Raw genomic sequence first — 17,395 nt, forward strand, 5'->3', positions numbered from 1 at the left:
TGTACACGTCACTTTACTGCCCACCCCTTGCGTTTATAGCTGCGTTTTTAGTCATAGAAACGCAGCTATATGCGTTTTTCATTGCGTTGTTGAACATCTCATTGAACTCAATGGGTGAAAAACGCAGTGAAAAACGCAGAAATAATTGACATGCTGCATTTTTGTGGTCACCACAAAAACACAGCTACAAAAAAACGCTGTGTGCGGACAGCACTTATGAAAACCCATAGACATTGCTGGGGAAGCAATGTCACTGCGTTTTCAGCACAAAAACGCGGTAAAAAACGCCGCTAAAAACGCAGCAAAAACGCCTAGTGCGCACAAGGCCTTAGATGGAAATCCAGTCATCTGTGATCAATAAAGAGCACAGAATAATTGTGACCCAAGTCTTCTGAACAACTTATGTTAATTAAATAATGTCCTGAAAAATAATTCTTCCATTCACTTAAAATGTTGTTGTTTTCTGTCTTGAAGAACAATCTAAAGTTTTTTTGCTCATTGCCAGTCATTAGACAAAGTCTGACAAATTTCTATAAATCCGGAGGAAATGAGAAACTGTAACATATAGAAAAAAATGACATGGAAACAATATGCTTTATTGGCATAGGTTCACCCCTTCACGACATCCACCGTACATGTACAGTGCAAACCAAAGCCAAGAACCCGCCACTAACCATCGTGGGTGGCAGAGAGCTTCACCCACAATTGTTAACCTGTTAAATCCCATGGTATCAGCAAATTTAGAAAAGTCTGATCTATCAAAATATAAAATTAAAAGGGTGGTTCACCCATATTTTTTATTGTCTAGTTCGATATTATATTGAGAAACAATGTTTCTCCCAAATACCTTGTGTTGGCAATAGTGCCTGTGAGTGGTGCTATTGCAGACCGCTGTTCCCCGCTCCGGTGACATCACGTCAAATGCCGCACACGTCACATCCCTGCAGCCGGCTGTTTTCTTCCAGACTCACTGAGCTGAGAGCGGTGTTTCACCGCTTGTCACAGCCCATCTGCTCGCTGCTCCCCCCTCCCTCACACCAGAACACTGCAAGCACGAGATGCGTTGTGCTGTGAGGGAGGAGGGAGCAGATGGGCTATGGCAAGCGGTGAAACACCGCTCCCAGCTTAGCGAGTCTGGAAGCATGCAGCCGGCTGCACGGAGGTGACGTGTGCAGCACTTGACGTGACGTCACCGGACCGGGGAACAGCGGTCTGCAATAGCGCCTCTCACCGGCACTGTTGCCAACACAAGGTACAGTTAGGTCCGGAAATATTTGGACAGTGACACAATTTTCGCGAGTTGGGCTCTACATGCCACCACATTGGATTTGAAATAAAACCTCTACAACAGAATTCAAGTGCAGATTGTAACGTTTAATTTGAAGGTTTGAACAAAAATATCTGATAGAAATTGTAGGAATTGTACACATTTCTTTACAAACACTCCACATTTTAGGAGGTCAAAAGTAATTGGACAAATAAACCAAACCCAAAAAAAAATTTTATTTTCAATATTTTGTTGCGAATCCTTTGGAGGCAATCACTGCCTTAAGTCTGGAACCCATGGACATCCCCAAACGCTGAGTTTCCTCCTTCTTAATGCTTTGCCAGGCCTTTACAGCCGGCCGCAGCCTTCAGATCTTGCTTGTTTGTGGGTCTTTCCGTCTTAAGTCTGGATTTGAGCAAGTGAAATGCATGCTCAAATTGGGTTAAGATCTGGTGATTGACTTGGCCATTGCAGAATGTTCCACTTTTTTGCACTCATGAACTCCTGGGTAGCTTTGGCTGTATGCTTGGGGCCATTGTCCATCTGTACTATGAAGCGCCGTCAGATCAACTTTGCGGCATTTGGCTGAATCTGGGCTGAAAGTATATCCTGGCACACTTCAGAATTCATCCGGCTACTCTTGTCTGCTGTTATGTCATCAATAAACACAAGTGACCCAGTGCCATTGAAAGCCATGCATGCCCATGCCATCACGTTGCCTCCACCATGTTTTACAGAGGATGTGGTGTGCCTTGGATCATGTGCCGTTCCCTTTCTTCTCCAAACTTTTTTCTTCCCATCATTCTGGTACAAGTTGATCTTGGTCTCATCTGTCCATAGAATACTTTTCCAGAACTGAGCTGGCTTCATGAGGTGTTTTTCAGCAAATTTAACTCTGGCCTGTCTATTTTTGGAATTGATGAATGGTTTGCATCTAGATGTGAACCCTTTGTATTTACTTTCATGGAGTCTTCTCTTTACTGTTGACTTAGAGACAGATACACCTACTTCACTGAGAGTGTTCTGGACTTCAGTTGATGTTGTGAACGGGTTCTTCTTTACCAAAGAAAGTATGCGGCGATCATCCACCACTGTTGTCATCCGTGGACGCCCAGGTCTTTTTGAGTGCCCAAGCTCACCAGTCAATTCCTTTTTTCTCAGAATGTACCCGACTGTTGATTTTGCTACTCCAAGCATGTCTGCCATCTCTCTGATGGATTTTTTCTTTTTTTTCAGCCTCAGGATGTTCTGCTTCACCTCAATTGAGAGTTCCTTAGACCGCATGTTGTCTGGTCACAGCAACAGCTTCCAAATGCAAAACCACACACCTGTAATCAACCCCAGACCTTTTAACTACTTCATTGATTACAGGTTAACGAGGGAGACGCCTTCAGAGTTAATTGCAGCCCTTAGAGTCCCTTGTCCAATTACTTTTGGTCCCTTGAAAAAGAGGAGGCTATGCATTACAGAGCTATGATTCCTAAACCCTTTCTCCGATTTGGATGTGAAAACTCTCATATTGCAGCTGGGAGTGTGCACTTTCAGCCCATATTATATATATAATTGTATTTCTGAACATGTTTTTGTAAACAGCTAAAATAACAAAACTTGTGTCACTGTCCAAATATTTCTGGACCTAACTGTATTTGAGAGAAACATTGTTTGGGTGAACAACCCCTTTAACCTGATTGGTAAACACTGTAAAATAAAAAATTCAAGAACGCTAAATTACATTTAAGGTAGTAGAAGTACCACAAAAAATGCGGTAAGATGCGATCAAAATGTCATATCTCTCCCAAATTAATAAAAATGTCTCGTCCTGCATAAAAACAAGCCCTCATATGGCTATGTGGACAGAAAAATAAAGTTATGGTTCTGGTAAGATGGTGAGGAAAAAGGCAAATATGCAAAAATGGAAATCTGTCCCATCGTAAAGAAGTTAAAAAAGACAAATATTACACTATTACCAAATAAAATAGCCAAGAAACAAGGTAGGATAACAGAAAGTAGCATATCACAAATAGGGAGGGACCAGGAAATCCATTAACTAGTTGCTCTCTTTAAAAATTACTCCTTTAGCGAACCCTACCTAACTGCAAAGGTGGGCACTATAATTAAACATATATGCTCCCCCGCTCACAGCCGTATTTCCTTGGGAGACCCTGTTGTATGGATATAATCTAGTTTTACTGCAGCACTGGGGGAAGCCATCTTGGATCTGCTGTGAGTAACGACAGTTATTCACCTCCTTTATGGCAGCCCCCTGTGCATAGAAGACCGTTGTCGGACTCCGACCCTACACTTAACACAGAAAAATGACATTTTTGTGTACTCACCGTAAAATGTCTTCCTTGGAGCCTTTCATTGGGGGACAGACAGTGGGTATTATGGTGTGTCCAGGGGAGGCGTGACACTAGATTTGAAAAAGTGTTAGCTCCTCCCCCCACAGCATATACCCTAGCTAGGCAGGAAACTAGCTCAGTTTGGTGTAAAAGCAGTCGGTGAAGGACAACCAAAACCACAAGGGTGGGAGCTGTGTCCCCCAATGAAAGTCTCCAAGGAAGACATTTTACGGTAAGTACACAAAAATGTAATTTCCTTTCTCACCTTTTTATTGGAGAACACAGACAGTGGGACGTCCCAAAGCAGTCCCTGGGTGGGAACTGAACTATTAATAGTGTGGAACATCAGACTAAGAGCTGACTAACAACGGCAACTGCAGTGAACACGTATCAACACTCAAGAAACCGAGCAGTGGCCACTTATAAATGGGCCACTGCCGCCTGAAGGACTTGTCTTCCAAGAGCAGCATCCGCTGAGGCATGCGTATGCACTCTGTAGAATTGTGTAAACGTGTGCACACTGGACCAGGTAGCGGCCTTGCAAAGTTGGGCTGCCGAAGCCTGATCGCGGATAGCCAGGAAGCACCCACTGCTCGCGTAGAGTGGGCCCGCACAGATTGAGGAGGAACAACACCTCGTGTTTTGTAAGCCTCACAGATGGCAGTCCTAATCCATCAAGAAATCGTGGATTTAGAAGCCGAATTGCCCTTTTTGTGTCCTTGTGAGAGGACGAAGAGGGCATCGGACTTGCGCAACGGCGCTGTTCTGGAGATGTAGATCCGCAGAGCCCTGACGAGATCTAGAGTGTGAAGGACTTTTTCAAAGGAGTAGACCGGGGCCGGGCAGAATTACGGCGACACAATGCCCTCGTTTAAGTGCAAAGAAGATATGACCTTCGGGAGAAAAGCGGGGGAAGGCCGAAGGACCACCTTATGATGATGGAAAATCATGTAAGGTGAGCGAAAGGAAAGGGCCGCCTGTTCGGACACTCGCCTGATAGAGGTAATGGCGACTAAAAAGGCAACTTTCCAGGACAGTCGTTGAAGAGAGATTTCTCTCAGAGGTTCGAAGGGAGGAAGCTGAAGAGCTCCGAGAACCAGATTCAGATCCCAGGGATCTAAAGTACGGACCTGGGGCGAGAAGCCAGCCGCTTCTGGAAAAATAAGCATGGTATGAACTACCTTAGAAGAAAGACCTGATTTTGCTAGAATTAAGGATTCAAGCGCCACGCCGTCAAATGCAGCTGTGCTGTATTCTGGTGGAATATTGGACCTTCCGACAGAAGATCCGGGCGGTCGGGAAGACGCCAGGGAGTGTCGCCGAGCAGTTGGAGAAGCTCCGGGTACCAGGCTCTCCTGGGCCAGTCTGGGGCCACGAGGATCACCGGGATTCCCTCCGCTTTGATTTTTTTGATTACTCTCGGAATGAGAGGAAACGGAGGGAAGATGTAGGGTAGGCGAAACTGCAACCACGGGAAGACTAGAGCGTCGGAGCCGAGCGCTAACGGGTCTCTCGACCGGGATATGAAGGGATGTATTTTGGCGTTCATCCGAGAAGCCATGAGTTCCACATCTGGGAGTCCCCAACGAAGAGTGATCTGATGGAACACTTCGTTGTGGAGGGACCATTCCCCTGCCGCTAGACCTTGCCTGCTGAGAAAGTCTGCGGCCCAGTTGTCTACCCCCGGAATATGGACAGCTGAAATATTTGTAATGTGCATCTCTGCCCAAAGAATCCTGGAAACTTCTTTCATCGCTGCCCTGCTGCGAGTTCCTCCCTGACGGTTGATGTAAGCCACGGCCGTGGCATTGTCTGACTGGATCCGAACAGGGAGGCCCAATAGTAAGGGTTGAAAATTCTGAAGGGCCAAAAATATGGCTCTGATCTCCAGAACATAGATGTGCAGGAAGCGCTCGGAAGGAGACCAGCGTCCGTGAACAGTGTGGTGGAGAAATACCGCCCCCCAGCCTATCAGGCTGGCATCCGTCGTGACTACTTGCCAGTGGACCGGGCGGAAGGACTTCCCTTGAGATAGGGATGAGGCTTGAGTCCACCAGACGAGGGAGCTGAGCGCAGTTCGAGATAGGCGGACTGACCGGTCTAGGGAAGCTGGATTCTTATCCCAGGAGGATAGAAGATCCAGTTGTAGAGGGCGCAGATGGAATTGGGCAAAGGACACGGCTTCTATGACCGCCACCATCTTGCCTAACACTCTCATTCCATTCCGAAGGGATGTGTGACGGCGAGAGAGGAAGGATTGGGCGGCCCGGATCAGGGAAGACCTCTTGTCCTCTGGAAGAAAAACCCGGGACTGAGCCGTGTCTATCAGCATACCGAAAAAGGTGATGCGCTGATGAGGAATGAGGGATGACTTGTTGAAGTTGATAAGCCACCCTAGCCTTGACAGCGTTTCTAGGGAAATCTGCACGCTTTCTGAGCAAACTTGAAGAGAGCTCCCTTTGACAAGAAGGTCGTCCAAATAGGGAACGATCAGGATGCCTTTGGGGTGTAAAATGGACATGACGGCCGCCATGACCTTTGTGAAGACCCGAGGCGCAGTGGCCAGCCCAAAGAGGAGGGCCCTGAATTGGAAATGACGGTGTCCTACGGCAAAGCGAAGGAACCGTTGATGAGAGACACATATGGGAATGTGTAAATAAGCATCTTGAACATCTATGGAAGCTAGGAATTCTCCAGGTTCCATGGCGGCTAGCACTGCTCTTAATGATTCCATTCGGAAAGTTCGAATCCGTACGAATTTGTTCAGCCGTTTGGAGGTCCAAGATAGGGCGGACAGAGCCATCTTTTTTTGGGAACCACAAAAAGGTTTGAATACAAACCTTTGCCGTGATGTTCCAGGGCACTGGAATGATAACATTTGCTTTCTGTAAAGAGGCTATGGCCTGAAATAAGGCCTGGCTTTGCATTTTGGACTTTGGAAGACGAGAACGCAGAAACCTGTTGGCCGGCAGGGAATGGAAATCGATCTTGTAACCTAAGGTGACGATTTCTCGAACCCAAGCATCGTGAGTGTGGTCTAGCCAGATATCCCGAAAAAGCAGAAGCCGCCCTCCAACAGGAGTTGGATCTGAGGGATACCTGGCGTCATGCTGAGGGGGCCTGTACAGAGCGAGGTCCTTTGGGTTTAGGTTGCTTGGAGTGGGAACGCCAAGAAGAGCCCCTTAAGGGAAAGGATCGATCCTTGGGCTGATGGTTTTTGGGGGGCAGGCCGAAAGGACTGCCTGTGCCAAGGAGATTTTTTAAAATTCCTGGATACAGGCCGCTTTTGAGGTAGAATGGTACCTTTACCACCCGTCGTCTCAGATATGAGTTTGTCTAGGGATTCTCCAAACAGATGCAGGCCACGGAAGGGGAGTGTGGACAGGGATTTCTTGGAGGCACTGTCCGCATTCCATATTTTTAGCCAAAGGACTCTGCGGGCAAAGACAGCATTGGCCGCCGATAGGGCTGACAAACTAGCTGCATCTAGGGAGCCGTGAAGAAAATAATTAGAGGCTAGAGAGAACAAATCAAGGATCTCAAAAGCCGCCAGGGGAATATTACAAGAGCGAAGCATCCTGCGTAGGTTCTTGCTCCACACACCCATAGCTCTCGCGACCCATGTTAAGGTAAACAGTGGGCAAAGAGAGGAGCCCGAACCCTGGAAAATAGATTTGACCGCAGCATCAACTGCGCGGTCAGACGAGTCCTTGAGAGACGCGTTGTCTGAAAAGACATGACCGTGTGTTTAGCCAGTCTTGTTACTGGCGGATCAACAACGGGGGATACTGACCAGGGCTTAACCATTTCAGAGGGAAAGGGATAAGCGAATGAAGAGAAGGGTTTTTTATTAAACCTTCTATCAGGGTGATCCCACCGTTTAGATATAATTTGCCGAAAAACCGGATCCTGTGCAAAGGATTTAGGAGGCTTCTTGGCCCGCTTGATTGAGAAGTCGGGTCAGGAGGCTGATCAGAGATCGACAGAGAGTGATTGACAGCCGAAATTAGAGTGTCTTCTATATGCCTAGACTCAGAAAGAACTTCTGAGTCAGAGTCTTGAAAATCGTGACTACTAAAGGTCACGGAACCTCGGTCAGACTGACCATCGTCCGAGTCGGATGAGGCGTAGAGGTCGCAATGGCGCCTTTTGGAAACAGCCTTTTTACGTTCTGGGGAAGAGGGACCAGACGAAGCAGGCGGGCTCCTCTGAGGGAGCTGGGCCGGGGGAAGGCTGTGGGAGCCTGAAGACGGCTGGGATATCTGAGCGGCAAGGTCATCTAACCTTTTAGACATTAGAAGAGCCTATGCAGGCATTACGTCATCAGACGGGAGTGCTGCCTGGCCAGTGGCCGGAGCAGAATCCAGAGACCGCATGGCGTCCTGGTCCGGCAACGGAGTCTTTTGTGACACGGTAGAAGGGGCATCGCAGCCCCGGCATAGTGGATAGCTTCGGCCATTAGAAACGAGCGTCCACAGGTGGTACAGGCATAGTACAGGTCCGTAGAGGAAGCCTTGTAGTTCGACAGCTGCTGTCTGCTCTCCTGCATACACTATTGGATGTAGCATGCTGAGCCTTGTAGGTCTGCTCCCCCTGACTCTCCCTCAAGCATACAGTCCTGGATGGAGCATGCTGAGCCTTGTAGTTCTGCAGCTGCTGTCTGCTCTCCTGCATACACTATTGGATGGAGTATGCTGAGCCTTGTAGTTCTGAAGCTGTCTGCTCTTCTGCATACACTAGTGGAGAATGAAGAACACATTGAAGAAGGAAATGACATCAGACCTTTTTTTTTTTGTTCACTGATAAAAAACGCATGAGGACGCAGTGAGCAAAAACGCAGCAAAACGCAGCAAAAAAACGCACCAAATCGCGGCAAAACGCGTGCGTTTTTTGCCGCGTTTTTTCGACGCAGGTGCGTTTTTGTGCGTTTTTAGCGGCTAAAAACGCACAAAAACGCAGCGTCAAAAAAACGCAGTGTGCGCACATAGCCTAATACCCACTGTCTGTGTCCCCCAATGAAAAGGCGAGAAAGGAAAGCATCTGCTGTCATCTGGACGTGCCCCCTGGGCTGTCCAGATCACAGCAGAGGGAGGAGATCAGCGCCATCTTTGTGGAGCTCACAGCGTATGCTGTGTGCTCCACTTTCCCCGTCACCTGCCGGGGTGGATGGGGTTAGTACCGGTGCCAGGCAGCTGTGATTGCACCGTAATTGATCCTGGCGTGCTGCTCCCCCCCCCCCAGTGTGCTCACCTCGAGCCTGCGCTATTCGCTGCTATGTACGGTGATCGCTAACAGGACAGGTTGCCAGGAGCGCAGGTCTGAGGTGAGTGCATGCGGCATTGGGATACAGTCAGTAGTCAGTGGGGCATTGGGAAACAGTGCGGCACGGGATACAGTGGACCACTATGCAGCTGGCCTTAGTGACACTAGACATATTAGCATCACTTTGCGGTCACCATCAAAATGGCTCTGCACTATGTCCCTAAACTTCATCTTCCCTTATTCTTTTGGAAATACGATTGGGAGGGGGAGCTGTGACATCACACACAGGAGAGCAGATTATGCCAATTTTTACTGCAGCTGTAATGTGAGCTAGTTCTACAGTAGCTCTACAGCAGGATTTCAGCAGCTGCTCCCATGGGGTTTAAGAGTGGAAAATATCAAGCTTAAATTTTTTATTAGATTTTTCTCAATTAAAAACAAATTATATTATTTAAACAAATTATCTCTCCAGGAATGGAGACAAACTCTAGCGCAGCGCCACCTATTGGAAGTAGCGATCCTAAAAGTCAAACATGGATTTTTAACAATCCTTTGCATATGACTTAGGATATATATGCCAGATCAGAATCCCAATTTGCAGACACTGTGTTTCGGGGTGCTTCCCCCTTGTCAGTGCAAAGTATGGGGTGTCTGATCTGGCTTTATTTGTTTATCTGTTTATTTAAACAAAACATTAAAACTTTATATTTTAGTTATTGAAAAACATTTTTTTTTTTTACGACACCTTCCCTTTAAGGGAAGACAAACAACATCCATTTAGTTTGGACAGAAAAGTGACTATTGCACAGTACAAAGTGCCAACCGTGCTACAATAGTCACAAATGTACATAAAGTGCCATGTGTGCTCATTTATCACTAAGTTGTCCGACGATATAGAGTAATCAACAGAACGGATATAACACTTGAAACACATAATCGGAGCCCAAATAGTAGGGATATCACTGAAAAAAAATAGCTAACAATCCATCTCGACCTGGACACATTTCACCATTATCGGTACTAGTTCATTAGGAGGCTACAGAAGTGGATCAACAAATACAAACTGGAGTCATGACGCACGGATATGAGCGACCTTGTTTTTGGAGTATTATTTTTGGGAAGTATAACATCTCTAGTAAGCAGAGACAGGCTTCAGGAAGTGTGTGTGTGTGTGTGTGTGTGTGTGTGTGTGTGTGTGTGTGTGTGTTCTATATCTCAGAATGGGAAACATCTCCAGCCTGTAGCCTGTCTAATCATCTGGCCATATCAAGCAGCATCAGTGCATCCTTGGATCTTAGAGAGGGTAGTATCATTTTGGGGCGCACACTTTATTAAATGCTGTTTATCCTGAATTTTGAGAAACAAAGTTAATATAAAAAAGAAAACCACAATTCTTGAATTATACAACTTACAAGACTTTGATTTCTTCCCATTATCACAATATCTTGCAACAATATAGCATTACAGGATATGACAGGCATATTCACCATACAAAAGTGTTATATCTATCTATATATATAATTGCCTTATTCTGTCTGTCTGTCTGTCTTGCTCCAAAATTGTGTCCTTATGGTGACACAAAGCGGATTGGCCGCTGGGCTCGCCATGGCCCTGCCCCCCGCACGGATTGGCCGCTCGCCCAGGCTCCGCCCCCACACGGATTGGCCGGCCGCTCGCCCAGGGTCCGCCCCCCACTCGGATTGGCCTCTCGCCCCGGCACCTTGCACGTATTGGCAACTCGGCCACGCCCCGCCCCCCCTCCCGCAATGCACGCTGGCTCTGGCCCCGCCCCCCGCACGCATTCCCCGAAGCGACACGGAGCCACGACTCCCAGGTGAGTACTGTACCCCCGGGAGCCCACATCAGCGTACGCCGCTAACCCAGCCGACACATACCCTCGCATTGCTGGGTTTGCCGCCGTATGCTGGTGTGGGCTCCCGTGCGAGCGGGGGGACGGGATACGCTGGTAACCATGGTAGCATAGTTACCAGCGCATCAAGGTCCTGCAGCGGCGGAACATACACACACGCACACACATAACAACAGACACACACACACACATCAGATCACACTCACTCTCACACACACATCACATCGCATCCACATATGGATATGCACGATGGGGGGGTGCGCAGCATGGGGGATGGAGCACGATGGGGAGTGCGTAGCATGGGGGATGGAGCACGATGGGGAGTGCGTAGCATGGGGGATGGAGCACGATGGGGAGTGCGTAGCATGGGGGATGGAGCACGATGGGGAATGCGCAGCATGGGGGATGGAGCACAATGGGGAGTGCGCAGCATGGGGGATGGAGCACGATGGGGGGTGCGCAGCATGGGGGATGGAGCACGATGGGGGGTGCGCAGCATGGGGGATGGAGCACGATGGGGGGTGCGCAGCATGGGGGATGGAGCACGATGGGGGGTGCGCAGCATGGGGGATGGAGCACGATGGGGGGTGCGCAGCATGGGGGATGGAGCACGATGGGGGGTGCGCAGCATGGGGGATGGAGCACGATGGGGGGTGCGCAGCATGGGGGATGGATCACGATGGGGGGTGCGCAGCATGGGGGATGGAGCACGATGGGGGGTGCGCAGCATGGGGGATGGAGCACGATGGGGGGTGCGCAGCATGGGGGATGGAGCACGATGGGGGGTGCGCAGCATGGGGGATGGAGCACGATGGGGGGTGCGCAGCATGGGGGATGGAGCACGATGGGGAGTGCGCAGCATGGGGGATGGAGCACGATGGGGGGTGCGCAGCATGGGGGATGGAGCACGATGGGGGGTGCGCAGCATGGGGGATGGAGCACGATGGGGGGTGCGCAGCATGGGGGATGGAGCACGATGGGGGGTGCGCAGCATGGGGGATGGAGCACGATGGGGGGTGCGCAGCATGGGGGATGGAGCACGATGGGGGGTGCGCAGCATGGGGGATGGAGGACGATGGGGGGTGCGCAGCATGGGGGATGGAGCACGATGGGGAGTGCGCAGCATGGGGGGTGGAGCACGATGGGGGGTGCGCAGCATGGGGGATGGAGCACGATGGGGGGTGCGCAGCATGGGGGATGGAGCACGATGGGGGGTGCGCAGCATGGGGGATGGAGCACGATGGGGGGTGCGCAGCATGGGGGATGGAGCACGAGGGGGGGTGCGCAGCATGGGGGATGGAGCATCATGGGGGGTGCGCAGCATGGGGGATGGAGGACGATGGGGGGTGCACACCTCCCTCCAAAACACACACACCCACACACACACACACACCGCCACACACGCACTGAACAACACACCACACACACACTGGGAACCACAAACACTGCCCTACACAGACACCCACACACACAGAAAACGCCGCACACACAAATATACGCACAAACTGCACAACACACACATTGCACAAAACATACCTCCCCCAAAACACAGACACACCCCACACCCACCGCGCAACACACACACACAACGCTACAGACACACAGCGCTCTACAAACAACGCAACACACAAACAACACCGCTCTCACCCCCCGCCACACCCAGACAACACCCAGAACATGTACAGCGCCCTACCCAAACACTTGGTAACTACACGCAACACCATATATATATATATATATATATATATATATATGTATATATATATATACATACATACATATACATACAAAAATCATATATTAACTACACAATACGTAAATTCTAGAATACCCGATGCGTAGAATCGGGCCACCTTCTAGTATATATATATATATCTATATCTATCGCTATACCTCTATCTCTATAAGTGAATAAATATCATTCTCTCTCTCTACACACACTGTATAGTGTACTGTATTGGAACACACTGTGTTCCAATATATATTGGAAAAAAAAACAAAATCAAACCCACAACATTAAAGTTGAAGGGGTACTCCCTAGAGAAAAAAGTATTCTTATCGACAAATTCAAAAACTATGAAGCTCACACCAGATTAGTACTCATGCTTTCAACTGTCTCAGTATCCGCTATTCAGAACTATTCACTGGAATGCCATGTCACAGATCAGGTAGCATTGTCTGCTACTAACTTCCCTCTGTACTAGTCTGTCTATTGTAAATTGTATATGTATTCTGTATGTAACCCCTTCTCATGTACAGCACCATGGAATCAATGGTGCTCTATAAATAAATAATAAATAATAATAATAATAATAATAATGTAAGCCTGATGACTCCTCCTTCCATACAAAAAAAAAATGAACAGGTAGTGGCTTTCTCATTGCAAGCCAGCTATCTGACCAAGCCTCATGTTTTGTGTGCAGGTGTTTAATATTACTCCATTTGTGCTCTGCCTGGATGATATCAGTGAGATCTATGCCAGCTTCTTCACAGCTTATCTGGGTGCAGGCTCACCTCCTGAGCCGACTGAATGCACTTGCACCGCAAATGTACAGTACATAAAAATGTAACTTCAATAATCATTAAGAAAATAGTAAGTTCAGTGGTGTGGACATACCTTGAAAAACCTTTCCCACAAACACTACATGTGTAGGGCTTGGTAATCCCACCTTCATGAGATCTCACATGATAGGTCATTCGGTCCTTTCTTTTGAAACGTTGATTGCAGACTGGGCACTCAAAAGGTTTCTCATCTGAATGAGACAACTTGTGTCTATTTAGGTGATAAACATCCCTGAAAGCCTTCCCACACATTTCACATGCATGGTTTTTCTTAACAGGTTTGCTCGGCTTCTTCACTGGCTGAGGAACAGGCATTGTTGGGATGCTTGTGCTGGCACTAGGAATTGTAGTTGAAGATGATGTTGTAACAGTCGATAGTATGCCTGCAATTGTTGAAACCAACGATGTTCTGCTATTGTCTCCAGCAATAGTAGATATAAGCGGCACGACCGGAGTAGTCTGCGTTTTCTTTGGCCGTGACACCAGCTTAATTCCTGTATGGCAGGATTCATGGCGTCTTAAATGGTAACTGTCCCTAAATGCTTTGCTGCAATATGTACAAATAAAGGAAGTTTTGTTTTTTTCTTTTTTTATTACAACCGTATCTTTTAGAGGTTCCGATGAAGGCTGGGGCTGAGGTTTCTGTGTTATTGGTATAGGTAGCATAGGCTTTTGATCAACTGGTTCAACTGGTGCTCCCAAAAGTGGCAGCAAGCTATTTTGAGCAGCCTGCTGTTGATGATGGTGATGATGATGATGGTGATGTGAAGCTTCATGAGCCTAAACAAAGAAAGGAAATGCAAAAACAAGTGTTACTAAGTTCAGCAAACATTGGGAAAATAAAAGAATATAAGCATAAATTGAGAGAAGAATTCACAATATATATAGGGTATAATTTTCCAATCTCTGGGGTGCGATTGCTGTGAGCGCCAGTGATTTTGACCATACAAACATTTTATTCACTCTTGGGGCTCATTCAGAAGACTATTTTCGGTCCATTGAAACATCGGACCATACTCGGATCAATGTTATTCAATGAAGTAGGCACCATTCTGTACTGCAGAAGCAGACTAGTAGAAACAATAGAAAAAGTAAGACAATAGATTTGAAAAATAAGAAAAAAAAAAGATTAAATCACCCCACTTTTTGTCCCACTAAAAAAATATTTAAATAAAAAAAAATACATATATTTGGTACTGCCATGTTAAGAAATGTCAGAATCAATGAAAATGACATTTTTGTGTACTCACCGTAAAATGTCTTCCTTGGAGCCTTTCATTGGGGGACACAGACAGTGGGTATTATGGTGTCTCCAGGGAGGCGTGACGTTTGCAAAAGTGTTAGCTCATCAACCACAGCATATACCCTAGGTAGGCAGGAAACTAGCTCAGTTTGGTGTAAAAGCAGTAGGAGAAGGACAACCAAAAACCACAAGGGTGGGAGCTGTGTCCCCCAATGAAAGGCTCCAAGGAAGACATTTTACGGTGAGTACACAAAAATGTCATTTCCTTTCTCGCCTTTTCATTGGGGGACACACACAGTGGGACGTCCCAAAGCAGTCCCTTGGTGGAAACTGAACTATTAACAGTGTATAACATCAGACTAAGAGCTGACTAACGAATGCAACTGCAGTGAACACAAAGCCGAGCAGTGGCCACTTATAAATGGGCCACTGCCGCCTGAAGGACTTGTCTTCCAAGAGCAGCATCAGCGGAGGCATGAGTATGCACTCTGTAGAATTTTGTAAACGTGTGCACACTGGACCAGGTAGCGGCCTTGCAAAGTTGGGTCGCCGAAGCCTGATGGCGAATAGCCCAGGAAGCACCCACTGCTCACGTAGAGTGGGCCCACACAGATTGAGGAGGAACAACACCTCGTGTTTTGCAAGCCTCACAGATGGCAGTTCTAATCCATCGAGAAATCGTGGATTTAGAAGCCGGATTGCCCTTTTTGTGTCCTTGTGAGAGGACGAAGAGGGCATCGGACTTGCGCAACGGCGCTGTTCTGGAGATGTAGATCCGCAGAGCCCTGACGAGATCTAGAGTGTGAAGGGCTTTTTCAAAAGAGTGGACCGGGGCCGGGCAGAATGACGGCAACACAATGTCCTCATTTAAGTGGAAAGAAGATACGACCTTTGGGAGAAAAGCGGGGGAAGGCCGAAGGACCACCTTATCGTGATGGAAAATCAGGTAAGGTGAGCGACAGGAAAGGGCCGCCAGTTCGGACACTCGCCTGATAGAGGTAATGGCGACTAAAAAGGCAACTTTCCAGGACAGTCGTTGAAGAGAGATTTCTCTCAGAGGTTCGAAGGGAGGAAGCTGAAGAGCTCCGTGAAAAAGATTCAGATCCCAGGGATCTAAGGGGTGGCGAAAAGGAGGGACCAAATACGCCACCCCTTGAAGAAAGGTACGGACCTGTGGGCGAGAAGCCAGCCGCTTCTGGAAAAATACTGACAAGGCAGAAACTTGTCCTTTAAGGGTACTGAGATCTAGACCAGAGTCCAGACCGTCTTGCAGAAAGGCAAGAACATTAGGGATTGAAAAGGTAAGGGGCGACCGATTATGACGATCACACCAGGAAAGATAGGTCTTCCAGGTCCTGTGGTAGATACTGGCGGAGAAGGGCTATCGAGCATTAAGCATGGTATGAACTACCTTAGAAGAAAGACCTGATTTTGCTAGAATCAAGGATTCAAGCGCCACGCCGTCAAATGCAGCTGGGCTGTATTCTGGTGGAATATTGGACCTTGCGACAGAAGATCCGGGCGGTCGGGAAGACGCCAGGGAGTGTCGCCGAGCAGTTGGAGAAGCTCTGAGTACCAGGCTCTCCTAAGCCAGTCCAGGGCCACGAGGATCACCGGGATTCCCTCCGCTTTGATTTTCTTGATTACTCTCGGAATGAGAGGAAACGCAGGGAAGATGTAGGGTAGGCGAAACTGCGACCACGGGAAGACTAGAGCGTCGGAGCCGAGCACTAGCGGGTCTCTCGACCGGGAAATAAAGGGATGTATTTTGGCGTTCATCCGAGAAGCCATGAGGTCCACATCTGGGAGTCCCCAACGAAGAGTGATCTGATGGAACACTTCGTCGTGGAGAGACCATTCCCCTGCCGCTAGACCTTGCCTGCTGAGAAAGTCTGCGGCCCAGTTGTCTACCCCCGGAATATGGACAGCTGAAATATTTGTAATGTGCATCTCTGCCCAAAGAATCCTGGAAACTTCTTTCATCGCTGCCCTGCTGCGAGTTCCTCCCTGACGGTTGATGTAAGCCACGGCCGTGGCATTGTCTGACTGGATCCGAACAGGGAGGCCCAATAGTAAGAGTTGAAAATTCTGAAGGGCCAAAAATATGGCTCTGATCTCCAGAACATTGATGTGCAGGGAGCGCTCGGAAGGAAACCAGTGTCCGTGAACAGTGTGGTGGAGAAACACCGCCCCCCAGCCTATCAGGCTGGCATCCGTCGTCACTACTTGCCAGTGGACCGGGCGGAAGGAATTCCCTTGAGATAGGGATGAGGCTTGAGTCCACCAGACGAGGAAGCTGAGTGCAGACCGAGATAGGCGGACTGACCGGTCTAGGGAAGCTGGATTCTTGTCCCAGGAGGATAGAAGATCCAGTTGTAGAGGGCGCAAATGGAATTGGGCAAAGGACACGGCTTCTATGACCGCCACCATCTTGCCTAACACTCTCATTCCATTCCGAAGGGATGTGTGACGGCGAGAGCGGAGGGATTGGGCGGCCCGGATCAGGGAAGACCTCTTGTCCTCTGAAAGAAAAACCCGGGACTGAGCCGTGTCTATCAGCATACCGAAAAAGGTGATGCGCTGATGAGGAATGAGGGATGACTTGTTGAAGTTGATAAGCCACCCTAGCCTTGACAGCGTGTCTAGGCAAATCTGCACGCTTTCTGAGCAAACTTGAAGAGAGCTCCCTTTGACAAGGTGGTCATCAAAATAGGGAACGATCAGGATGCCTTTGGGGTGTAAAATCGACATGACGGCCGCCATGACCTTTGTGAAGACCCGAGGCGCAGTGGCCAGCCCAAAGGGGAGGGCCCTGAATTGGAAATGACGGTGTCCTACGGCAAAGCGAA

General features: G+C 48.4%; 1 protein-coding gene across 2 annotated transcripts in view; it reads right to left on the reverse strand.

The window, feature by feature from the left end:
- Positions 1-17,395, reverse strand: part of VEZF1 (vascular endothelial zinc finger 1) — a 92,187-nt gene that overhangs the window by 47,279 nt on the left and 27,513 nt on the right. For both annotated transcript variants that reach the window (XM_075335834.1, XM_075335835.1), the window contains exon 2: positions 13,359-14,083. In XM_075335834.1, the coding sequence (XP_075191949.1) occupies positions 13,359-14,083 (725 nt within the window). The remainder of the gene's footprint in view (positions 1-13,358; positions 14,084-17,395) is intronic.

The sequence above is a fragment of the Anomaloglossus baeobatrachus genome, chromosome 2, assembly GCF_048569485.1.
Source record: "Anomaloglossus baeobatrachus isolate aAnoBae1 chromosome 2, aAnoBae1.hap1, whole genome shotgun sequence".
Lineage (NCBI taxonomy): Eukaryota > Metazoa > Chordata > Amphibia > Anura > Aromobatidae > Anomaloglossus > Anomaloglossus baeobatrachus.